This window comes from Hemitrygon akajei, unplaced genomic scaffold (assembly GCF_048418815.1).
Source record: "Hemitrygon akajei unplaced genomic scaffold, sHemAka1.3 Scf000048, whole genome shotgun sequence".
NCBI lineage: Eukaryota > Metazoa > Chordata > Chondrichthyes > Myliobatiformes > Dasyatidae > Hemitrygon > Hemitrygon akajei.
This window is the reverse complement of record NW_027331934.1, coordinates 4,406,885-4,432,621: the sequence shown is the minus strand read 5'-3', so window position 1 is coordinate 4,432,621 and position 25,737 is coordinate 4,406,885. Positions and strand designations below refer to the sequence as shown.

Genomic DNA, 25,737 nt, shown 5'->3' with positions numbered 1-25,737 from the left:
GCGTGGAATGGGCTGCCAGCAGCGGTGGTGGAGGCGGAAACAATAGGGTCTTTAAGAGACTCCTGGATGGCTACATGGAGCTCAGGAAAAAAAAACAGGACTAAGGGTATAGCCTAGGTAGTTCTATGGCACGGACACATTCAACACAGATAGGTGGGACGAGGGGACTGTATTGTTCTGTAGGTTTTCTATGTTTCTTTGTTTCTACTGATCACATTAGTGTTCAGTGTCAGATACCCAGAGATTGTAAACGCAATCTCCCACAGTCTGGTACTTACTCCAGTTTCTGTATTTTGCACTCCGGGTTCCTCAGAGCCGCAGATACCTGTTTAACTCCTGAATCTCCCAGTTTATTACCACTCAGGTTCAGCTCCGTCAGTAATGGGTTTGTACTGAGAGCGGAGACGAGATCCTCGGCAGCAGAATCTGTAAGACCGACATCGTACAACCTGGAGATGAGAGGGAGTGAGGGTGAAGGACACAGAGAGACAGGAGACGGTACAAATCCCCAGTGTTTATCAGTAACACAATTACTGTTTTTTTTTTCTTCAGCACGATTGTGCAAGTCGGCCAGTGAGAAGAGTACAGCGAGAAGAGTTTAAAAGGAAGACAGATTTACAGAGCGAGCGTCAGAGGAGCGGGTGACAGAGTAGGACGGCTTTGGCTCAACGGGGCTTCGGCGATAAAGGGTCGAGGCGAGGTAGGTTATCTGTTTACAATACAGACAGAGAGTATGTGTGTGAGGCTGGTTTTCTGTGCTCGGTGTCAGATGTGGGAGATCCTGGAGACTCCCAGCCTCCTGGACGGCAACATCTGCACCCGGTGTGTCGAGCTGCAGCTCCTTAGGGACCGAGTTAGGGAACTGGAAATGCAGCTCGATGACCTTCGTCTGGTCAGGGAGAGCGAGGAGGTGATAGAGAGGAGTTACAGGCAGGTGGTCACACTGGGGTCACGAGAGACTGAAGAAGTGGTTCACAGTCAGGAGTGGAAAGGGAAATAAACAGCTACTAGAGAGTACCCCTGTCGCTGTACCCCTTGATAATAAATACTCCTGTTCGAGTACTGCTGGAGGGGGGCAGCCTATGTGGGGGAGCAACAATGGCTATGCCTCTGTTATAGAGTCTGGCCCTGTGGCTCAGGAGGGCAGGTAAAGGAAGATGATGGCAGCAGAGAGAGGGGACCGTAGTTAGGGGGTCCGGCAGGTGATTCTTTGGATGCAGGAATGAAACGCAAATTGTAATTTGTCTCCCAGGTGCGAGGGTCCGGGATGTTTCTGATCAAGTCCAAGATATCTTGCGGTGGGAGGGAGAACAGCCAGAGGTCATGGTACATATTGGTACCAATGACATAGGTAGGAAAAGGGAAGAGGTCCTGAAAAATGACTACAAGGATTTAGGAAGGAAGTTGTGAAGCAGGACCTCAAAGGTAGTAATCTCGGGATTACTGCCTGTCCCTCGAGACAGTGAGAATAGGAATAGGATGAGGTGGAGGATAAATGCATGGTTGAGGGATTTGAACAGGGAGTCAGATTTCTGGGTCATTGGGACCTCTTTTGGAGCAGGTGTGACCTGTATAAAAAGGATGGGTTGCCCTTGAATCCAAGAGGGACCAATCTCCTAGCGGGAAGGTTTTCTCAGGCTATTGCGGAGAGTTTAAGCTAGAAATTCTGGGGTTTGGAAACCGAACTGAAGTGACGGAGGAAAGGGAGGTTGTCTACAAATAGAGAAAGCTTAGAGACAGTGCAAAAGGAAGGATACACAGGTGATAGGGAAAGGATGCGCTCAGACTGATGGTTTGAGATGTGTCTATTTTAATGCGAAGTGTATCATGAATAAAGCGGGTGAGCTTAGAGTGTGGATCAGCACTCGGAGATATGATGTTGTGGCCATTACAGAGACTTGGATGGTGCAGGAGCAAGAATGGCTACTTCATGTGCCAGGGTTTAGATGTTTCAGAAAGGACAGGGAGGGAGGCAAAGGAGGTGGGGGCATGGCACTGTTGATCAGATATAGTGTCACGGCTGCAGAATAGGAGGAAGTAATGGTGTTGTCTACAGACTCTTTGCGTGTGGAAGTTAGGAATAGGAGGGTGTCAATAACCCTACTGGGTGTTTTTTTATAGACCACCCAACAGTAACAGGGACATTGAGGAGCAGATAGGGAGAGAGATTCTGGAAAGGAGTAATAATAACAGGGTTGTTGAAGTGTCAGATTTTAACTTCCCAAATATTGATTGGCATCTCCCTAGAGTGAGGGGTTTAGATGGGGTGGAGTTTGTTACGCGTGTTCAGGCAGGTTTCTTGACACAATATGTAGATAAGCCTACAAGAGGAGAGTCTGTACTTGTTCTGGTATTGGGAAATGAACCTGGTCATGTGTCAGATCACACAGTGGGAGAACATTTTCGGGATTGTGATCACAATTCTATCTCCTTTACCATAGCATTGGAGAGGGATGGGAACAGACAAGTTAGGGAAACCTTTAATTGAAGTAAAGGGAACTATGAGGCTATCAGTCAGGAACTTTGAAGCATCAATCTGGAAGTTTATAAGGCTAGGAGAAAGGAGCTTAAAAATGAAATTAAGAGAGTTAGAAGAGGCCATGAGAAGGCCTTGGCGGACAGGATTAAGGAAAACCCCAGGGCATTCTATAAGTATATGAAGAGCAAGAGGATAAGATGTCAGAGAATAGGATCAATCAAGTGTGACAATAGAAAAGTGTGTATGGAACTGGAGGAAATAGAGGAGGTATTTAATGAATCATTTCCTTCAGTATTCATGTCGGAAAAGGATTTTGGCAATTGTACGGATGACTAGCAGTGGACTGCAATGCTTGAGCACGTTGATAGTAAGAAAGGGGATGTGCTGGATATTTTGGAAAGCATCAAGTTCGATCGGTCATCAGGACATGACGGGCTGTTCCCCAGACTACTGTGGGAAGCAAGGGAGGAGATTGCTGATCCTCTGGGAATGATCATTGCATCATCAATGAGGACGGGAGAGGTTGTGGAGGATTGGAGGGTTGCAGATATTGTTCCCTAATTCAAGAAAGGGAGTAGGGATAGCCTAGGAAATTATAGACCAGTGTGTCTTACCTCAGTGGTTGGTATTTTGATGGAGAAGATCCTGAGAGGTAGGATTTAGGAACATTTGGAGAGGCAAAATATGATTAGGAATAGTCAGCATGGCTTTGTCAAAGGCAGGTCGTGCCTTACGAGTCTGATGGAATTATTTGAGGATGTGACTAAACACGTTGATGAAGGTAGAGCAGTAGATGTAGTGTATATGTAATACAGCAAGGCATTTGATAAGGAACCCCATGCAAGGCTTATTGAGAAAGTAAGGAGGAATGGAATCCAAGGGGATATTGTTTTATGGATCCAGAACTGGCTTGCCCACAGAAGACAAATAGTGGTTGTAGATGAGTCATATTCTGCATGGAGGCTATGAGGCAGTGGTGTGCCTTGGGGATCTGTTCTGAGACCCCTTCTCTTTGTGATTTTTATAAATGACATGGATGACGAAGTGTTGGATGGGGTAGTAAATTTGCTGATGACACAAAAAGTTTGGGGGTGTTATGGATAGTGTGGTGGGCTGCCAGAGGTTACAGTGGCCATTGATAGGTTGCAAAACCGGGCTGAAAAGTGGCAGATGGAGTTCAAATCAGATAAGTATGAGGTGCTTCATTTTGGTAGGTCAAATATGATGGCAGAGTATAGTATTAATGGTAGGACTATTGACAGTGTGGAGGATCAGAGGGGTTTTGGGTTCCGAGTCTATAGGACACTCCAAGCTGCTACGCAGGTTGACTCTGTGGTTAAGAAAGCATACGGTGTATTCGCCTTCATCAACCGTGGGATTGAGTTTAAGAGCTGAGAGGTAATGTTGCAGCTGTATAAGACCCTGGTCAGACCCCACTTGGAGTACCGTGCTCAGTACTGGTCGCCTCACTATAGGAAGGACGTGGAAACCATAGAAAGGGTACAGGGGAGATTTACAAGGATGTTGCCTGGATTGGGGAGCATGCCTTATGAGAATAGATCGAGTGAACTCGGCCTTTTCTCTTGTGGTGACGGATGATGAGAGGTGACTTGATAGAGGTGTACAAGATGATGAGAGGCATTGATCGCGTGGATAGTCAGAGGCATTTTCCAGGGTTGAAATGGCTAGCATATGGCTAGCAATGGGTATATTTTTAAAGTACAGTGGTGAGTGGATTGGGCTGCCGGCAGCGGCAGTGGAGGTGGAAGCAATAGGGTCTTTTAAGACACTGCTGGATGGCTATGTGGAGCTCAGAAAAATGGAGGGCTATGGTTAAGCCTAGGTAGTTCTAAGGTAGGGACATGTTAAGCACAGTTTTGTGGGTCGAAGAGCCTATTTTGTGTTGTATGTTTTCTATGTTTCTATGTTTCTTCTGATCACATTAATGTTCAATGTCAGACGCCCAGTGACTGTAAACACAATCTCCCACAGTCTGGTACTTACTCCAGTTTCTGTATTCTACACTCCGGGTTCCTCAGAGCCGCAGACACCAGTTTCACTCCTGAATCTTCCAGTTGGTCCCCACTAAGTCTAAACACAAACAGACAGATTGATGAACAAAGTGATTCAAACTGTGGGTCTTATGGAATTTCTCTCACTTGGATATTTCAGTAAACATTAATCCCTTCAGTAAATCACTGATTGGAGTTTCTATCAGTGTCAATGTCCCTCACTGACCAGCTCCAGGGAATTCACCGGATGTCGGTAATTCAGTCTGTCGGTGTGACCCTGTAAGCTCCACATATTCTGTCTCATTCCCTCATGGTTAGAAAAGTGTTCCTGACGTGAGAGGGTTGGGAGGGGCAGGGATGAAGGATGGGAGAAGGTCCAACTGTGGGGAATATTAGTCGAAGGGAAATGGGGAAATGTCGGAGGGAGATGATTGAAGAGACCCCACCTGAGGAAAAGGGATAGGAAAACAGAATCTACAGGAGCCAGGGCGATGTGGAAGAGAGATCCCACAGGAGGAAGTTGGATGAGAATGAGAGTTCCCACAAGGAGGAAGGGGATGGGGCAGACATGTCTCATAGGAGGAAGGGGAATGGGGATGAGAAGTCCCACTGGAGGATACCGATGGGAAACGATAATCCAATACGATGAGACGGTCCCGAAATAGATTCTGAACTGAAACCCACATTTGGGAGAGGAGATGTGCCCATGGGGCCTGTGTATCTGGTAGTGAGCACAGTCACACAGGTGGACTGATGGTGATAGTCACACACGGGGAAGGGCAGGGGAGGACAATCTCACAATGGTATTTCTTTCCTTCTCACTGGGACAGTCTGCTAACCGTCTCTTGCCCCTCACCGGGAAGGGGGTGTGAATCTCTGACTCACCTGCTGCAGTCAGAATTGGTCTGGGTGTCAGTAACAGTGAGAAAGAACATTGTCAATGGACGTGTCACAGGCAGCGAGAAACACGGCCATTCCTGTGATTTACTACCATTAAACCAATGGCCGTTGTTCGCTGATCTGATGAAGTCTCCAACATCCCTTCACAAGGAACCACAGAACCCTCCCGTCCTTGGGGAATTGCTGATTGATCTTCTGGTCATTTGTCACAGTTTTTCACAATCTGATTTACTACCTAAATTACTTTACTTTGAAAAAACACAATGCAACAGTTTCACAGTTCAAAGTGAGAGATAAATCAAGTTACCTCAACTCCTGGCACTTGTGAAGCACTGGTCCCAGCCACTGGATTCCTTCACACTGAATGTGGCAGCTCTCCAGGTCGAGGTGTTTTATTGTATCACAGAGTCCGATGACATGAGACAGGACCGCACAGTCAATCGGGGTCAGTGTCATTCTACTGAATGAAAGTGTTTCCACAGATCCCAGTGCTTCCTGAGCCAGTCCACGATTCTGAGACTCAAACAGGTAGTGCAATGTGTTCAGGAGGCTCCTTTTACCAGCTCCACGCTTTGTGTTTCCACTCTGGCGTTTAACCTCCTCCTTCACCCAGTCAATCACCCGGCAGGTTGTTTGATGAGGAAATGGACCCAGAAACTCCTCCAGGACCCGAGCTGTCATTGGGTTGGAGAGACCAGCAAGAAAACGGAGAAATACCTCAAATCGCCCATCTGTCGTGCTGTGGACTTCAGTGAGGAATCTCATGATATCCCCGGGATGTGGAGTCAGGAATTGTGTGACTGCAGCTACAAACTCTTGGATGGTGAGGTGTGGGAATGTGTACACCACACTCTGGGCAGAATCCTCTCTCTCCAAAAGCTCTATCAGGAACCCGGACAGGAACTGGGAAGGCTGCAGATCGTACTTGATCAAATCTCCATCTGTAAATACAATCTTCTTCTCGGACACTCCTCTGAAGGCCATCTGACCAACACTGAGTAACACATCACGGGGATTCCCAATCTCACGGCCGTGGTTTTTCAGGATGTTGTAAATATAGTAGGATAGCAGTTGGGTGATGGTCTTGGGAAATCGCTGCGGGTCCCTGACGCTTTGTGTGAAGAAGGGGCCCAGTGCCAGAGCAAGGATCCAGCAGAAGGAGGGGTTGCAGCTCATGGTGTACAGGATCTCGTTCTTCTTCACGTGTTTGAAAACAGCTTTCGCCACTGTCTGATCTTCAAAATACCTGATGAAATATTCCTTCCGTTCCTCACCAACAAATCCCAGGATTTCAGCCCAGACACTGATCTCTGCCTTTTCCAATAAATGTAACGCAGAGGGACGGGTGGTCACCAGCACTGAACACCCTGGGAGCAGCTTGCCCTGGATTAAACTGTACACAATGTCAGACACTTCGCACTTGAATTCAGGATCTGTGCATGTGGCCTGTGGTTCTGTGTCTCTCCGACTGTCAGAAAAATCAATTTTGTCATTGAATTCATCCAAACCATCGAATATAAACAGCAATCCCTCTGGGTTCTCCCAGACCTCTCTCAGTAAATTCCCAATGTAGGAATACTGATCCAGAATCAGTTCCCTCAGGTTTATTCTGCAGTTAATAGAGTTTAAATCCCGGAATTTGAAACTGAAGACAAACTGGAATTGTTGGTATATTTTCCCCATGGCCCAGTCATAAATAATCTTTTGTACCATTGTTGTTTTTCCAATTCCCGGGACTCCAGCCATTGCTGTCGAACTTCCAGATTTGGATTTACTTTGTGAAAAGCTGCTCTGGAACAGCTGATCCATCCGGAGTTTTTCCAGGTGTCCACGGAGATGTTTTTCTCTCCACTCCTCGTGGTCTCTGCCTCTTGCCAGCAGCTCATGTTCCACCAGTATCCGATCTCGAACAGTAGAAATGACCGTGAGCTCAGCGTATTGATCAACCAGCTGGAAAACCTTCACCTTCTCCCTCATCAGGATCGTGTTCACTCTCAGTGTTTCAGTTTGTGCCCGCAGAGTCTCCTTGTGTTTCTGTTGAACATCTTCCATGGAAACAGACAGTGGACAAACTGTTAGATGCCTCCACGCTGAATTCAGTATTCAAGCACACAAGAGGTAGCTCAAATCTATTGTATTGACTGGATTCACCAATGGATGTTCGTACAGTAAAGTAAATTCAATGAACAGACCGCTGACTGGAAAGAGTGGCCTGGTCCAGATAAACACCAGGTGATCACTTTTCCACATTAACTGTGCTGTGAAGGTGAGTATTTCCCTGGTAGTTTACTGACCCCCGACTGTCCCGTACTGAACAAACTCCCACTACTATCACAACTGTCATTTATTCCTGTGGTAGAAACCTTTAATCCCCAGTGTTGATGTGGCACATGGAGATGGAGAAGAGGGTGGTGGGCATTCTGTCAAAGGAACAGGTCGGGTAATCACAGCAACCCCTCCCCTCCCACTGTCACTGATTCAAAATACAAAGAAATAACTTTGCACATCAGCACGTGCACTGTGGGTGTCTGGTTGGGGTGTGTGGCATCTCAAAGTGTCTTTGAACCCTGTCAGGGGTGTGAGGGGTCTCAGGAAACTGTCATGGCTATGTGGGGTCTCACAGAGTATCAGGATGCTTACAGGGGTGTGTGGGATCTCGCAGAGTGCCAGGATGCTTACAGGGGTGTGTGGGGTCTCACACTGTGTCAGGATCCAGTCAGGATAGTGTGGCTTCTTGCAGAGTGTCGTGAACCTGCCATGGGTGTGTGGCTTCTCAAAGTGTGTCAGGACCTTGCCAGGGTCGTATGGGGTCTCACAGTCTATCAGGGCCCTGTCAGTGGTGTGTGGGGTCTCACAGTGTGTCAGGACCCTGTCAGGGGTGTGTGAGGTCTCACAGTGTGTCAGGACCCTGTCAGGGGTGTGTGGGGTCTCACAGTGTGTCAGGACCCTGTCAGGGGTGTGTGGGGTCTCACAATGTGTCAGGACCCTGCCAGAGTCATGTGGGGTTTCACAGTATGTCAGAGCGCTGTCGGGGCGTGTGGGGTTTCACGGTATGTCCAGAACCTTTCAGTGGTGTGTGGGATCTCACACTGTGTCACGACCCTGCCAGGGTTTTATGGGTTTTCAGTGTGTGTCAGGACCCTGTCAGGGGTGTGCGACATCTCACAGTGTGTCAGGACCCTGTCAGGGTCGTATGGGGTCTCACAGTCTATCAGGGCCCTGTCAGGGGTGTGTGGGTTTTCATTGTGTGTCAGGACCCTAACAGGGGTATGTCCGAAATCACAGTGTGTCAGGAACCAGTCAGGGGTGTGTGGGGTCTGAAAGTCAGTCGGGACACTGCCAGTGGTGTGTAGCATCTCACTGTGTTTCAGGAACTTGCCAGAGTCGTGTGGGGTTTCACAGTATGTCAGCGCCCTGTCGGGGCGTGCGGGGTTTCAAGGTATGTCTGGAAACTTTCGGGGGTGTGTGGGATCTCACAGTGCGTCAACACCCTGACAGAGCGGTGTGTGGGGTCTCATGCTTTATCAGGACCCTGTCAGAGTTGGGTGGGATCTCACAGACTATCAGGACACTGCAGGGGTGCGTGGGGTCTGAAAGTGTGTCGGGACACTGCCAGTGGTGTGTAGCGTCTCACAGTGTGTCAGGAACCTATCAGGGGTGTGTGGGGTCTCGATATTTCTGTCGGGAACATGCCGGGGGTGTGTGTGGTGTCACAGTTTGTCAGGTCCCTTCCAGGGGTGTGTGGCATCTCAAAATATGTCAACACCCTAATAGGGGGCTGTTGCATCTCACAGTGTGTCAGGATGCTGTCAGGGGAGTGTAGGATCTCACAGTGTGTCAGGACCTTGTCAGGGGTGTGTGGTGTCTCACAATGTGTCAGGAACCTGCCAGGGGTGTGTGGGGTCTCACAGTGCGTCAGGACTCTGTCAGGGGTTTGTGGGGAATCACAGTGTGTCTGGACCTTGTCAGGGGTGTGTGGCTTCTCACAGTCTGTCGGAAACATGCCAGGGATGTGTGGTTCCTCACAGTGTTTCAGGACCATATCAGGGGTGTGTGGGATCTCACAGTGTGTCAGGACCCTGCCAGGGATGTGTGGTTCCTCACAGTGTTTCAGGACCCTGTCAGGGGTGTGTAGGGTCTCACAGTGTGTCAGGACCCTGTCAGGGGTTTGTGGGGAATCACAGTGTGTCTGGACCTTTTCATGGTGTGTGGGGACTCACAGTTTGTCGGGCCCTGTCAGGGGTGTGTGGGGTATCAATGTTCGTCCAGATCCCCTTTGGAGCATGTGGTGTCTCCCAGTGTGTTAGGACCCTGTCACGGGTGTGTGGCTTCTCACAGTCTGTCGGAAACATGCCAGGGATGTGTGGTTCCTCACAGTGTTTTAGGACCATGTCAGGGGTGTGTGGGATCTCACAGTGTCTCAGGACCCTGCCAGGGATGTGTGGTTCCTCACAGTGTTTCAGGACCCTGTCAGGGGTGTGTGGGATCTCACAGTGTGTCAGGACCCTGTCAGGGGTGTGTGGGATCTCACAGTGTGTCAGGACCCTGCCAGGGGTGTGTGGCTTACCACAATATGTCAACATCTTGTCAGGGGTGTCTGTGGTCTCACAGTGCGTCAGGACCTTGTCAGTCGTGTGTGGGGTCTCACGCTTTATCAGGACTCAGTCAGAGTTTGGTATGGTCTCACAGTCAATCAGGACCCTGCAGGGGTGCGTGGGGTCTGAAAGTGTGTTGGGACACTGCCAGGGACTTATGGCGTCTCACTGTGTATCATGAACATGCCGGGGATGTGTGGTTCCTCACAGTGTTTCAGGACCATGTCAGGGGTGTGTGGGATCTCACAGTGTCTCAGGACCCTGCCAGGGACGTGTGGTCCCTCACAGTGTTTCAGGACCTTGTCAGGGGTGTGTGGGATCTCACAGTGTGTCTGGACCCTGCCAGGGGTTTGTGGAGTCTCACAGTGTGTCAGGTCCCTGTCAGATGTGTGTGTGGTCTCACTGTCTGTCAGGATCCTCTCAGTGTGTGGGGTCTCACAGTGTGTCAGGACCCTGTCAGGGTGTGTGTGGACTCACTGTCTGTCGGGATCCTCTCCGTGTGTGGGGTCTCACAGTGTGTCAGGACCGTGACAGTGGTGTGTGGGGTCTCTCGGTGTGTTTGGAGCCTGTCAGGGGTGTGTGGCGTCTCACTGCCTGTCTGGAACCTGCCAGAGGTGTGTGGGGTCTCACAGTGTGTCAGGAGCCTGTCAGTGGTGTGTGGGGTCTCACAGTGTGTCAGGACCGTGACAGTGGTGTGTGGGGTCTCTCAGTGTGTTTGGAGCCTGTCAGGGGTGTGTGGCGTCTCACTGCCTGTCGGGAACCTGCCAGAGGTGTGTGGGGTTTCACAGTGTGTCAGAGCCCTGTCGGGGTTGTAAGGCGTCTTACAATGTGTTAACACCGTGTCAGGGAAGTGTGGAGTCTCACAGTGTGTCGGGACCCTGTCAGGGAAGTGAGGGGTCTCACAGTGTGTCAGGAGCCTGTCAGGGGTGTGTGGGGTCTCACAGTGTGTCAGGACCCTGCCAGAGTCGTGTGGGGTTTCACAGTGTTTCAGAGCCCTGTCGGGGTTGTATGGCGTCTTACCATGTGTTAACACCCTGTCAGGGAAGTGTGGGGTCTCACAGTGTGTCAGGACCCTGTCAGGGGTGTGTGGGGTCTCACAGTGTGTCAGGACCTTGTCAGGGGTGTGTGGGATCTCACAGTGTGTCAGGCCCCTGCCAGGGGTGTGTGACATCTCACAGTGTGTCAGGACCCTGTCAGGGTCGTATGGGGTCTCACAGTCTATCAGGGCCCTGTCAGGGGTGTGTGGGTTTTCTTTGTGTGTCAGGACCCTAACAGGGATATGTCCGAAATCACAGTGTGTCAGGAACCAGTCAGGGGTGTGTTGGGTCTGAAAGTCAGTCGATGCACTGCCAGTGGTGTGTAGCGTCTCACTGTGTTTCCGGAACTTGCCAGAGTCGTGTGGGGTTTCACAGTATGTCAGCGCCCTGTCAGGGCGTGTGGGGTTTCACGGTATGTCTGGAACCTTTCGGGGTTGTGTGGGATCTCACAGTGCGTCAACACCCTGACAGAGCGGTGTGTGGGGTCTCATGCTTTATCAGGACCCTGTCAGAGTTGGGTGGGATCTCACAGACTATCAGGACACTGCAGGGGTGCGTGGGGTCTGAAAGTGTGTCGGGACACTGCCAGTGGTGTGTAGCGTCTCACAGTGTGTCAGGAACCTATCAGGGGTGTGTGGGGTCTCAATGTTTCTGTCGGGAACATGCCAGGGGTGTGTGGCATCTCGAAATATGTTAACACTCTATGAGGGGGCTGTTGCATCTCACAGTGTGTCAGGATGCTGTCAGGGGAGTGTAGGATCTCACAGTGTGTCAGGACCTTGTCAGGGATGTGTGGTGTCTCACAATGTGTCAGGAACCTGCCAGGGGGGTGTGGGGTCTCACAGTGCGTCAGGACACTGTCAGGGGTTTGTGGGGAATCACAGTGTGTCTGGACCTTGTCAGGGGTGTGTGGCTTCTCACAGTCTGTCGGAAACATGCCAGGGATGTGTGGTTCCTCACAGTGTTTCAGGACCATGTCAGGGGTGTGTGGGATCTCACAGTGTGTCAGGACCCTGCCAGGGATGTGTGGTTCCTCACAGTGTTTCAGGACCCTGTAAGGGGTGTTTGGGATTTCACAGTGTGTCAGGACTCTGTCAGGGGTGTGTGGGATCTCACAGTGTGTCAGGACCCTGCCAGGGGTGTGTGGCTTACCACAATATGTCAACATCTTGTCAGGGGTGTCTGTGGTCTCAAAGTGCGTCAGGACCCTGTCAGTCGTGTGTGGGGTCTCACGCTTTATCAGGACTCAGTCAGAGTTTGGTATGGTCTCACATTCAATCAGGACCCTGCAGGGGTGCGTGGGGTCTGAAAGTGTGTTGGGACACTGCCAGGGACCTATGGCGTCTCACTGTGTATCATGAACATGCCAGGGGTTTGTGGAGTCTCACAGTGTGTCAGGACCCTGTCAGGGGTGTGCGGGGTCTCACAGTGTGTCACGAGCCTGTCAGGGGTGTGTGGAGTCTCACTGTCTGTCAGGATCCTCTTCGTGTGTGGGGTCTCACAGTGTGTCAGGACCCTGCCAGATGGGTGCGGGGTCTCACAGTGTGTCAGGAGCCTGTCAGTGGTGTGTGGGGTCTCACAGTGTGTCTGGACCGTGACAGTGGTGTGTGGGGTCTCTCAGTGTGTTTGGAGCCTGTCAGGGGTGTGTGGCGTCTCACTGCCTGTCGGGAAACTGCCAGAGGTGTGTGGGGTTTCACAGTGTGTCAGAGCCCTGTCGGGGTTGCAAGGCGTCTTACAATGTGTTTACACCGTGTCAGGGAATTGTGGAGTCTCACAGTGTGTCGGGACCCTGTCAGGGAAGTGTGGGGTCTCACAGTGTGTCAGGAGCCTGTCAGGGGTGTGTGGAGTCTCACAGTGTGTCAGGACCCTGCCAGAGTCGTGTGGGGTTTCACAGTGTGTCAGAGCCCTGTCGGGGTTGTATGGATTCTTACAATGTGTTAACACCCTGTCAGGGAAGTGTGGAGTCTCACAGTGTGTCAGGACCTTGTCAGGGGTGTGTGGGATCTCACAGTGTGTCAGGCCCCTGCCAGGAGTGTGTGGTGTCTCACAGTGTGTCAGGACCCTGTCAGGGGTGTGTGACATCTCACAGTGTGTCAGGACCCTGTCAGGGTCGTATGGGGTCTCACAGTCTATCAGGGCCCTGTCAGGGGTGTGTGGGTTTTCATTGTGTGTCAGGACCCTAACAGGGATATGTCCGAAATCACAGTGTGTCAGGAACCAGTCAGGGGTGTGTGGGGTCTGAAAGTCAGTCGGGGCACTGCCAGTGGTGTGTAGCGTCTCACTGTGTTTCCGGAACTTGCCAGAGTCGTGTGGGGTTTCACAGTATGTCAGCGCCCTGTCAGGGCGTGCGGGATTTCAAGGTATGTCTGGAATCTTTCGGGGTTGTGTGGGATCTCACAGTGCGTCAACACCCTGACAGAGCGGTGTGTGGGGTCTCATGCTTTATCAGGACCCTGTCAGAGTTGGGTGGGATCTCACAGACTATCAGGACACTGCAGGGGTGCGTGGGGTCTGAAAGTGTGTCGGGACACTGCCAGTGGTGTGTAGCGTCTCACAGTGTGTCAGGAACCTATCAGGGGTGTGTGGGGTCTCAATGTTTCTGTCGGGAACATGCCAGGGGTGTGTGGCATCTCAAAATATGTCAACACCCTATGAGGGGGCTGTTGCATCTCACAGTGTGTCAGGTTGCTGTCAGGGGAGTGTAGGATCTCACAGTGTGTCAGGACCTTGTCAGGGGTGTGTGGTGTCTCACAATGTGTCAGGAACCTGCCAGGGGTGTGTGGGGTCTCACAGTGCGTCAGGACACTGTCAGGGGTTTGTGGGGAATCACAGTGTGTCTGGACCTTGTCAGGGGTGTGTGGCTTCTCACAGTCTGTCGGAAACATGCCAGGGATGTGTGGTTCCTCACAGTGTTTCAGGACCATGTCAGGGGTGTGTGGGATCTCACAGTGTGTCAGGTCCCTGCCAGGGATGTGTGGTTCCTCACAGTGTTTCAGGACCCTGTAAGGGGTGTTTGGGATCTCACAGTGTGTCAGGACCCTGTCAGGGGTGTGTGGGATCTCACAGTGTGTCAGGACCCTGCCAGGGGTGTGTGGCTTACCACAATATGTCAACATCTTGTCAGGGGTGTCTGTGGTCTCAAAGTGCGTCAGGACCCTGTCAGTCGTGTGTGGGGTCTCACGCTTTATCAGGACTCAGTCAGAGTTTGGTATGGTCTCACAGTCAATCAGGACCCTGCAGGGGTGCGTGGGGTCTGAAAGTGTGTTGGGACACTGCCAGGGACCTATGGCGTCTCACTGTGTATCATGAACATGCCGGGGGGGTGTGGGATGTCACAGTGTGTCTGGACCCTGCCAGGGGTTTGTGGAGTCTCACAGTGTGTCAGGACCCTGTCAGGGGTGTGCGGGGTCTCACAGTGTGTCACGAGCCTGTCAGGGGTGTGTGGAGTCTCACTGTCTGTCAGGATCCTCTCCGTGTGTGGGGTCTCACAGTGTGTCAGGACCGTGACAGTGGTGTGTGGGGTCTCACAGTGTGTCAGGAGCCTGTCAGTGGTGTGTGGGGTCTCACAGTGTGTCTGGACCGTGACAGTTGTGTGTGGGGTCTCTCAGTGTGTTTGGAGCCTGTCAGGGGTGTGTGGCGTCTCACTGCCTGTCGGGAAACTGCCAGAGGTGTGTGGGGTTTCACAGTGTGTCAGAGCCCTGTCGGGGTTGCAAGGCGTCTTACAATGTGTTTACTCCGTGTCAGGGAAGTGTGGAGTCTCACAGTGTGTCGGGACCCTGTCAGGGAAGTGTGGGGTCTCACAGTGTGTCAGGAGCCTGTCAGGGGTGTGTGGAGTCTCACAGTGTGTCAGGACCCTGCCAGAGTCGTGTGGGGTTTCACAGTGTGTCAGAGCCCTGTCGGGGTTGTATGGATTCTTACAATGTGTTAACACCCTGTCAGGGAAGTGTGGGGTCTCACAGTGTGTCAGGACCTTGTCAGGGGTGTGTGGGATCTCACAGTGTGTCAGGCCCCTGCCAGGGGTGTGTGGTGTCTCACAGTGTGTCAGGACCCTGTCAGGGGTGTGTGACATCTCACAGTGTGTCAGGACCCTGTCAGGGTCGTATGGGGTCTCACAGTCTATCAGGGCCCTGTCAGGGGTGTGTGGGTTTTCATTGTGTGTCAGGACCCTAACAGGGATATGTCCGAAATCACAGTTGTCAGGAACCAGTCAGGGGTGTGTGGGGTCTGAAAGTCAGTCGGGGCACTGCCAGTGGTGTGTAGCGTCTCACTGTGTTTCCGGAACTTGCCAGAGTCGTGTGGGGTTTCACAGTATGTCAGCGCCCTGTCAGGGCGTGCGGGGTTTCAAGGTATGTCTGGAAACTTTCGGGGTTGTGTGGGATCACACAGTGCGTCAACACCCTGACAGAGCGGTGTGTGGGGTCTCATGCTTTATCAGGACCCTGTCAGAGTTGGGTGGGATCTCACAGACTATCAGGACACTGCAGGGGTGCGTGGGGTCTGAAAGTGTGTCGGGACACTGCCAGTGGTGTGTAGCGTCTCACAGTGTGTCAGGAACCTATCAGGGGTGTGTGGGGTCTCAATGTTTCTGTCGGGAACATGCCAGGGGTGTGTGGCATCTCAAAATATGTCAACACCCTATGAGGGGGCTGTTGCATCTCACAGTGTGTCAGGATGCTGTCAGGGGAGTGTAGGATCTCACAGTGTGTCAGGACCTTGTCAGGGGTGTGTGGTGTCTCACAATGTGTCAGGAACCTGCCAGGGGTGTGTGGGGTCTCACAGTGCGTCAGGACACTGTCAGGGGTTTGTGGGGAATCACAGTGTGTCTGGACCTTGTCAGGGGTGTGTGGCTTCTCACAGTCTGTCGGAAACATGCCAGGGATGTGTGGTTCCTCACAGTGTTTCAGGACCATGTCAGGGGTGTGTGGGATCTCACAGTGTGTCAGGTCCCTGCCAGGGATGTGTGGTTCCTCACAGTGTTTCAGGACCCTGTAAGGGGTGTTTGGGATCTCACAGTGTGTCAGGACCCTGTCAGGGGTGTGTGGGATCTCACAGTGTGTCAGGACCCTGCCAGGGGTGTGTGGCTTACCACAATATATCAACATCTTGTCAGGGGTGTCTGTGGTCTCAAAGTGCGTCAGGACCCTGTCAGTCGTGTGTGGGGTCTCACGCTTTATCAGGACTCAGTCAGAGTTTGGTATGGTCTCACAGTCAATCAGGACCCTGCAGGGGTGCGTGGGGTCTGAAAGTGTGTTGGGACACTGCCAGGGACCTATGGCGTCTCACTGTGTATCATGAACATGCCGGGGGGGTGTGGGATGTCACAGTGTGTCTGGACCCTGCCAGGGGTTTGTGGAGTCTCACAGTGTGTCAGGACCCTGTCAGATGTGTTCGGGGTCTCACAGTGTGTCAGGAGGCTGTCAGGTGTGTGTGGAGTCTCACAGTGTGTCAGGACCCTGTAGGGGTGTGTGTGGTCTCACTGTCTGTCAGGATCCTCTCAGTGTGTGGGGTCTCACAGTGTGTCAGGACCCTGTCAGAATGTGTGTGGACTCACTGTCTGTCGGGATCCTCTCACTGTGTGGGGTCTCACAGTGTGTCAGGACCGTGACAGTGGTGTGTGGGGTCTCTCAGTGTGTTAGGAGCCTGTCAGGAGTATGTGGCGTCTCACTGTCTGTCAGGATCCTCTCAGTGTGTGGGGTCTCACAGTGTGTCAGTACCGTGACAGTGGTGTGTGGGGTCTCTCAGTGTGTTTGGAGCCTGTCAGGGGTGTGTGGCGTCTCACTGCCTGTCGGGAACCTGCCAGAGGTTTGTGGGGTCTCACAGTGTGTCAGGACCCTGCCAGCTGTGTGCGGGGTCTCACAGTGTGTCATGAGCCTGTCAGTGGTGTGCGGGGTCTCACAGTGTGTCAGGAGCCTGTCAGTGGTGTGTGGGGTCTCACAGTGTGTCAGGACCGTGACAGTGGTGTGTGGGGTCTCTCAGTGTGTTTGGAGCCTGTCAGGGGTGTGTGGCGTCTCACTGCCTGTCGGGAACCTGCCAGAGGTGTGTGGGGTTTCACAGTGTGTCAGAGCCCTGACGGGGTTGTAAGGCGTCTTACAATGTGTTAACACCGTGTCAGGGAAGTTTGGAGTCTCACAGTCTGTCAGGACCCTGTCAGGGAAGTGTGGGGTCTCACAGTGTGTCAGGAGCCTGTCAGGGGTGTGTGGAGTCTCACAGTGTGTCAGGACCCTGTCAGGGGTGTGTAGGGTCTAACAGTGTGTCAGGACCCTGCCAGAGTCGTGTGGGGTTTCACAGTGTGTCAGAGCCCTGCCAGGGGTGTGCGGGGTCTCACAGTATGTCAGAACATATCCGGGGTTGTGTGGGGACTTCCAGTGTGTCAGGACCTTGTCAGGGGTGTGTGGGATCTCACAGTATGTCAGGACCCTGCCAGGGGTGTGTGGCTTACCACAATTTGTCAACATCTTGTCAGGGGTGTCTGTGGTCTCACAGTGCGTCAGGACCCTGTCTGTCGTGTGTGGGGTCTCACGCTTTATCAGGACTCAGTCAGAGTTTGGTATGGTCTCACAGTCAATCAGGACCCTGCAGGGGTGCGTGGGGTCTGAAAGTGTGTTGGGACACTGCCAGGGACTCATGGCGTCTCACTGTGTATCATGAACATGCCGGGGGGGTGTGGGATGTCACAGTGTGTCTGGACCCTGCCAGGGGTTTGTGGAGTCTCACAGTGTGTCAGGACCCTGTCAGGGGTGTGCGGGGTCTCACAGTGTGTCACGAGCCTGTCAGGGGTGTGTGGAGTCTCACTGTCTGTAAGGATCCTCTCCGTGTGTGGGGTCTCACAGTGTGTCAGGACCGTGACAGTGGTGTGTGGGGTCTCACAGTGTGTCAGGACCCTGCCAGATGGGTGCGGGGTCTCACAGTGTGTCAGGAGCCTGTCAGTGGTGTGTGGGGTCTCACAGTGTGTCAGGACCGTGACAGTGGTGTGTGGGGTCTCTCAGTGTGTTTGGAGCCTGTCAGGGGTGTGTGGCGTCTCACTGCCTGTCGGGAAACTGCCAGAGGTGTGTGGGGTTTCACAGTGTGTCAGAGCCCTGTCGGGGTTGCAAGGCGTCTTACAATGTGTTTACACCGTGTCAGGGAAGTGTGGAGTCTCACAGTGTGTCGGGACCCTGTCAGGGAAGTGTGGGGTCTCACAGTGTGTCAGGAGCCTGTCAGGGGTGTGTGGAGTCTCACAGTGTGTCAGGACCCTGCCAGAGTCGTGTGGGGTTTCACAGTGTGTCAGAGCCCTGTCGGGGTTGTATGGATTCTTACAATGTGTTAACACCCTGTCAGGGAAGTGTGGGGTCTCACAGTGTGTCAGGACCTTGTCGGGGGTGTGTGGGATCTCACAGTGTGTCAGGCCCCTGCCAGGAGTGTGTGGTGTCTCACAGTGTGTCAGGACCCTGTCAGGGGTGTGTGACATCTCACAGTGTGTCAGGGCCCTGTCAGGGTCGTATGGGGTCTCACAGTCTATCAGGGCCCTGTCAGGGGTGTGTGGGTTTTCATTGTGTGTCAGGACCCTAACAGGGATATGTCCGAAATCACAGTGTGTCAGGAACCAGTCAGGGGTGTGTGGGGTCTGAAAGTCAGTCGGGGCACTGCCAGTGGTGTGTAGCGTCTCACTGTGTTTCCGGAACTTGCCAGAGTCGTGTGGGGTTTCACAGTATGTCAGCGCCCTGTCAGGGCGTGCGGGGTTTCAAGGTATGTCTGGAAACTTTCGGGGTTGTGTGGGATCTCACAGTGCGTCAACACCCTGACAGAGCGGTGTGTGGGGTCTCATGCTTTATCAGGACCCTGTCAGAGTTGGGTGGGATCTCACAGACTATCAGGACACTGCAGGGGTGCGTGGGGTCTGAAAGTGTGTCGGGACACTGCCAGTGGTGTGTAGCGTCTCACAGTGTGTCAGGAACCTATCAGGGGTGTGTGGGGTCTCAATGTTTCTGTCGGGAACATGCCAGGGGTGTGTGGCATCTCAAAATATGTCAACACCCTATGAGGGGGCTGTTGCATCTCACAGTGTGTCAGGATGCTGTCAGGGGAGTGTAGGATCTCACAGTGTGTCAGGACCTTGTCAGGGGTGTGTGGTGTCTCACAATGTGTCAGGAACCTGCCAGGGGTGTGTGGGGTCTCACAGTGCGTCAGGACACTGTCAGGGGTTTGTGGGGAATCACAGTGTGTCTGGACCTTGTCAGGGGTGTGTGGCTTCTCACAGTCTGTCGGAAACATGCCAGGGATGTGTGGTTCCTCACAGTGTTTCAGGACCATGTCAGGGGTGTGTGGGATCTCACAGTGTGTCAGGTCCCTGCCAGGGATGTGTGGTTCCTCACAGTGTTTCAGGACCCTGTAAGGGGTGTTTGGGATCTCACAGTGTGTCACGACCCTGTCAGGGGTGTGTGGGATCTCACAGTGTGTCAGGACCCTGCCAGGGGTGTGTGGCTTACCACAATATATCAACATCTTGTCAGGGGTGTCTGTGGTCTCAAAGTGCGTCAGGACCCTGTCAGTCGTGTGTGGGGTCTCACGCTTTATCAGGACTCAGTCAGAGTTTGGTATGGTCTCACAGTCAATCAGGACCCTGCAGGGGTGCGTGGGGTCTGAAAGTGTGTTGGGACACTGCCAGGGACCTATGGCGTCTCACTGTGTATCATGAACATGCCGGGGGGGGTGTGGGATGTCACAGTGTGTCTGGACCCTGCCAGGGGTTTGTGGAGTCTCACAGTGTGTCAGGACCCTGGCAGATGTGTGCGGGGTCTCACAGTGTGTCAGGAGGCTGTCAGGGGTGTGTGGAGTCTCACAGTGTGTCAGGACCCTGTGGGGGTGTGTGTGGTCTCACTGTCTGTCAGGATCCTCTCAGTGTGTGGGGTCTCACAGTGTGTCAGGACCCTGTCAGAGTGTGTGTAGACTCACTGTCTGTCGGGATCCTCTCACTGTGTGCGGTCTCACAGTGTGTCAGGACCGTGACAGTGGTGTGTGGGGTCTCTCAGTGTGTTAGGAGCCTGTCAGGAGTATGTGGCGTCTCACTGTCTGTCAGGATCCTCTCAGTGTGTGGGGTCTCACAGTGTGTCAGGACCGTGACAGTGGTGTGTGGGGTCTCTCAGTGTGTTTGGAGCCTGTCAGGGGTGTGTGGCGTCTCACTGCCTGTCGGGAACCTGCCAGAGGTTTGTGGGGTCTCACAGTGTGTCAGGGCCCTGCCAGCTGTGTGCGGGGTCTCACAGTGTGTCATGAGCCTGTCAGTGGTGTGCGGGGTCTCACAGTGTGTCAGGACCCTGCCAGATGGGTGCGGGGTCTCACAGTGTGTCAGGACCGTGACAGTGGTGTGTGGGGTCTCTCAGTGTGTTTGGAGCCTGTCAGGGGTGTGTGGCGTCTCACTGCCTGTCGGGAACCTGCCAGAGGTGTGTGGGGTTTCACAGTGTGTCAGAGCCCTGACGGGGTTGTAAGGCGTCTTACAATGTGTTAACACCGTGTCAGGGAAGTTTGGAGTCTCACAGTCTGTCAGGACCCTGTCAGGGAAGTGTGGGGTCTCACAGTGTGTCAGGAGCCTGTCAGGGGTGTGTGGAGTCTCACAGTGTGTCAGGACCCTGTCAGGGGTGTGTAGGGTCTAACAGTGTGTCAGGACCCTGCCAGAGTCGTGTGGGGTTTCACAGTGTGTCAGAGCCCTGCCAGGGGTGTGCGGGGTCTCACAGTATGTCAGAACATATCCGGGGTTGTGTGGGGACTTCCAGTGTGTCAGGACCTTGTCAGGGGTGTGTAGGGTCTAACAGTGTGTCAGGACCCTGCCAGAGTCGTGTGGGGTTTCACAGTGTGTCAGAGCCCTGCCAGGGGTGTGCGGGGTCTCACAGTATGTCAGAACATATCCGGGGTTGTGTGGGGACTTCCAGTGTGTCAGGACCTTGTCAGGGGTGTGTGGGATCTCACAGTATGTCAGGACCCTGCCAGGGGTGTGTGGCTTACCACAATTTGTCAACATCTTGTCAGGGGTGTCTGTGGTCTCACAGTGCGTCAGGACCCTGTCTGTCGTGTGTGGGGTCTCACGCTTTATCAGGACTCAGTCAGAGTTTGGTATGGTCTCACAGTCAATCAGGACCCTGCAGGGGTGCGTGGGGTCTGAAAGTGTGTTGGGACACTGCCAGGGACTCATGGCGTCTCACTGTGTATCATGAACATGCCGGGGGGGTGTGGGATGTCACAGTGTGTCTGGACCCTGCCAGGGGTTTGTGGAGTCTCACAGTGTGTCAGGACCCTGTCAGGGGTGTGCGGGGTCTCACAGTGTGTCACGAGCCTGTCAGGGGTGTGTGGAGTCTCACTGTCTGTAAGGATCCTCTCCGTGTGTGGGGTCTCACAGTGTGTCAGGACCGTGACCGTGGTGTGTGGGGTCTCACAGTGTGTCAGGACCCTGCCAGATGGGTGCGGGGTCTCACAGTGTGTCAGGAGCCTGTCAGTGGTGTGTGGGGTCTCACAGTGTGTCAGGACCGTGACAGTGGTGTGTGGGGTCTCTCAGTGTGTTTGGAGCCTGTCAGGGGTGTGTGGCGTCTCACTGCCTGTCGGGAAACTGCCAGAGGTGTGTGGGGTTTCACAGTGTGTCAGAGCCCTGTCGGGGTTGCAAGGCGTCTTACAATGTGTTTACACCGTGTCAGGGAAGTGTGGAGTCTCACAGTGTGTCGGGACCCTGTCAGGGAAGTGTGGGGTCTCACAGTGTGTCAGGAGCCTGTCAGGGGTGTGTGGAGTCTCACAGTGTGTCAGGACCCTGCCAGAGTCGTGTGGGGTTTCACAGTGTGTCAGAGCCCTGTCGGGGTTGTATGGATTCTTACAATGTGTTAACACCCTGTCAGGGAAGTGTGGGGTCTCACAGTGTGTCAGGACCTTGTCAGGGGTGTGTGGGATCTCACAGTGTGTCAGGCCCCTGCCAGGGGTGTGTGGTGTCTCACAGTGTGTCAGGACCCTGTCAGGGGTGTGTGACATCTCACAGTGTGTCAGGACCCTGTCAGGGTCGTATGGGGTCTCACAGTCTATCAGGGCCCTGTCAGGGGTGTGTGGGTTTTCATTGTGTGTCAGGACCCTAACAGGGATATGTCCGAAATCACAGTGTGTCAGGAACCAGTCAGGGGTGTGTGGGGTCTGAAAGTCAGTCGGGGCACTGCCAGTGGTGTGTAGCGTCTCACTGTGTTTCCGGAACTTGCCAGAGTCGTGTGGGGTTTCACAGTATGTCAGCGCCCTGTCAGGGCGTGCGGGGTTTCAAGGTATGTCTGGAAACTTTCGGGGTTGTGTGGGATCTCACAGTGCGTCAACACCCTGACAGAGCGGTGTGTGGGGTCTCATGCTTTATCAGGACCCTGTCAGAGTTGGGTGGGATCTCACAGACTATCAGGACACTGCAGGGGTGCGTGGGGTCTGAAAGTGTGTCGGGACACTGCCAGTGGTGTGTAGCGTCTCACAGTGTGTCAGGAACCTATCAGGGGTGTGTGGGGTCTCAATGTTTCTGTCGGGAACATGCCAGGGGTGTGTGGCATCTCAAAATATGTCAACACCCTATGAGGGGGCTGTTGCATCTCACAGTGTGTCAGGATGCTGTCAGGGGAGTGTAGGATCTCACAGTGTGTCAGGACCTTGTCAGGGGTGTGTGGTGTCTCACAATGTGTCAGGAACCTGCCAGGGGTGTGTGGGGTCTCACAGTGCGTCAGGACACTGTCAGGGGTTTGTGGGGAATCACAGTGTGTCTGGACCTTGTCAGGGGTGTGTGGCTTCTCACAGTCTGTCGGATACATGCCAGGGATGTGTGGTTCCTCACAGTGTTTCAGGACCATGTCAGGGGTGTGTGGGATCTCACAGTGTGTCAGGTCCCTGCCAGGGATGTGTGGTTCCTCACAGTGTTTCAGGACCCTGTAAGGGGTGTTTGGGATCTCACAGTGTGTCAGGACCCTGTCAGGGGTGTGTGGGATCTCACAGTGTGTCAGGACCCTGCCAGGGGTGTGTGGCTTACCACAATATATCAACATCTTGTCAGGGGTGTCTGTGGTCTCAAAGTGCGTCAGGACCCTGTCAGTCGTGTGTGGGGTCTCACGCTTTATCAGGACTCAGTCAGAGTTTGGTATGGTCTCACAGTCAATCAGGACCCTGCAGGGGTGCGTGGGGTCTGAAAGTGTGTTGGGACACTGCCAGGGACCTATGGCGTCTCACTGTGTATCATGAACATGCCGGGGGGGGGTGTGGGATGTCACAGTGTGTCTGGACCCTGCCAGGGGTTTGTGGAGTCTCACAGTGTGTCAGGACCCTGGCAGATGTGTGCGGGGTCTCACAGTGTGTCAGGAGGCTGTCAGGGGTGTGTGGAGTCTCACAGTGTGTCAGGACCCTGTGGGGGTGTGTGTGGTCTCACTGTCTGTCAGGATCCTCTCAGTGTGTGGGGTCTCACAGTGTGTCAGGACCCTGTCAGAGTGTGTGTAGACTCACTGTCTGTCGGGATCCTCTCACTGTGTGCGGTCTCACAGTGTGTCAGGACCGTGACAGTGGTGTGTGGGGTCTCTCAGTGTGTTAGGAGCCTGTCAGGAGTATGTGGCGTCTCACTGTCTGTCAGGATCCTCTCAGTGTGTGGGGTCTCACAGTGTGTCAGGACCGTGACAGTGGTGTGTGGGGTCTCTCAGTGTGTTTGGAGCCTGTCAGGGGTGTGTGGCGTCTCACTGCCTGTCGGGAACCTGCCAGAGGTTTGTGGGGTCTCACAGTGTGTCAGGACCCTGCCAGCTGTGTGCGGGGTCTCACAGTGTGTCATGAGCCTGTCAGTGGTGTGCGGGGTCTCACAGTGTGTCAGGACCCTGCCAGATGGGTGCGGGGTCTCACAGTGTGTCAGGACCGTGACAGTGGTGTGTGGGGTCTCTCAGTGTGTTTGGAGCCTGTCAGGGGTGTGTGGCGTCTCACTGCCTGTCGGGAACCTGCCAGAGGTGTGTGGGGTTTCACAGTGTGTCAGAGCCCTGACGGGGTTGTAAGGCGTCTTACAATGTGTTAACACCGTGTCAGGGAAGTTTGGAGTCTCACAGTCTGTCAGGACCCTGTCAGGGAAGTGTGGGGTCTCACAGTGTGTCAGGAGCCTGTCAGGGGTGTGTGGAGTCTCACAGTGTGTCAGGACCCTGTCAGGGGTGTGTAGGGTCTAACAGTGTGTCAGGACCCTGCCAGAGTCGTGTGGGGTTTCACAGTGTGTCAGAGCCCTGCCAGGGGTGTGCGGGGTCTCACAGTATGTCAGAACATATCCGGGGTTGTGTGGGGACTTCCAGTGTGTCAGGACCTTGTCAGGGGTGTGTAGGGTCTAACAGTGTGTCAGGACCCTGCCAGAGTCGTGTGGGGTTTCACAGTGTGTCAGAGCCCTGCCAGGGGTGTGCGGGGTCTCACAGTATGTCAGAACATATCCGGGGTTGTGTGGGGACTTCCAGTGTGTCAGGACCTTGTCAGGGGTGTGTGGCTTCTCACAGTCTGTCGGAAACATGCCAGGGATGTGTGGTCCCTCACAGTGTTTCAGGACCATGTCAGGGGTGTGTGGGATCTCACAGTGTGTCAGGTCCCTGCCAGGGATGTGTGGTTCCTCACAGTGTTTCAGGACCCTGCAGGGGTGCGTGGGGTCTGAAAGTGTGTTGGGACACTGCCAGGGACCTATGGCGTCTCACTGTGTATCATGAACATGCCGGGGGGGTGTGGGATGTCACAGTGTGTCTGGAACCTGCCAGGGGTTTGTGGAGTCTCACAGTGTGTCAGGACCCTGGCAGATGTGTGCGGGGTCTCACAGTGTGTCAGGAGGCTGTCAGGGGTGTGTGGAGTCTCACAGTGTGTCAGGACCCTGTAGGGGTGTGTGTGGTCTCACTGTCTGTCAGGATCCTCTCCGTGTGTGGGGTCTCACAGTGTGTCAGGACCCTGTCAGAGTGTGTGTGGACTCACTGTCTGTCGGGATCCTCTCACTGTGTGGGGTCTCACAGTGTGTCAGGACCGTGACAGTGGTGTGTGGGGTCTCTCAGTGTGTTAGGAGCCTGTCAGGAGTATGTGGCGTCTCACTGTCTGTCAGGATCCTCTCAGTGTGTGGGGTCTCACAGTGTGTCAGGACCGTGACAGTGGTGTGTGGGGTCTCTCAGTGTGTTTGGAGCCTGTCAGGGGTGTGTGGCGTCTCACTGCCTGTCGGGAACCTGCCAGAGGTTTGTGGGGTCTCACAGTGTGTCAGGACCCTGCCAGCTGTGTGCGGGGTCTCACAGTGTGTCATGAGCCTGTCAGTGGTGTGCGGGGTCTCACAGTGTGTCAGGAGCCTGTCAGTGGTGTGTGGGGTCTCACAGTGTGTCAGGACCGTGACAGTGGTGTGTGGGGTCTCTCAGTGTGTTTGGAGCCTGTCAGGGGTGTGTGGCGTCTCACTGCCTGTCGGGAACCTGCCAGAGGTGTGTGGGGTTTCACAGTGTGTCAGAGCCCTGACGGGGTTGTAAGGCGTCTTACAATGTGTTAACACCGTGTCAGGGAAGTATGGAGTCTCGCAGTCTGTCAGGACCCTGTCAGGGAAGTGTGGGGTCTCACAGTGTGTCAGGAGCCTGTCAGGGGTGTGTGGAGTCTCACAGTGTGTCAGGACCCTGTCAGGGGTGTGTAGGGTCTAACAGTGTGTCAGGACCCTGCCAGAGTCGTGTGGGGTTTCACAGTGTGTCAGAGCCCTGCCAGGGGTGTGCGGGGTCTCACAG

At 53.7% G+C, this 25,737-nt stretch overlaps 1 protein-coding gene across 1 annotated transcript in view; it reads right to left on the bottom strand.

Annotated features, from left to right (window-relative positions):
- LOC140720891 (NACHT, LRR and PYD domains-containing protein 3-like) overlaps positions 1–25,737 on the bottom strand; it is a 1,078,849-nt gene that overhangs the window by 16,429 nt on the left and 1,036,683 nt on the right. The window contains exons 10-12 of the mRNA XM_073035738.1: positions 5,699–7,436; positions 4,484–4,570; positions 279–449 (exon numbers count right to left, since the gene is read on the bottom strand). Of these exons, the coding sequence (XP_072891839.1) occupies positions 279–449; positions 4,484–4,570; positions 5,699–7,436 (1,996 nt within the window). The remainder of the gene's footprint in view (positions 1–278; positions 450–4,483; positions 4,571–5,698; positions 7,437–25,737) is intronic.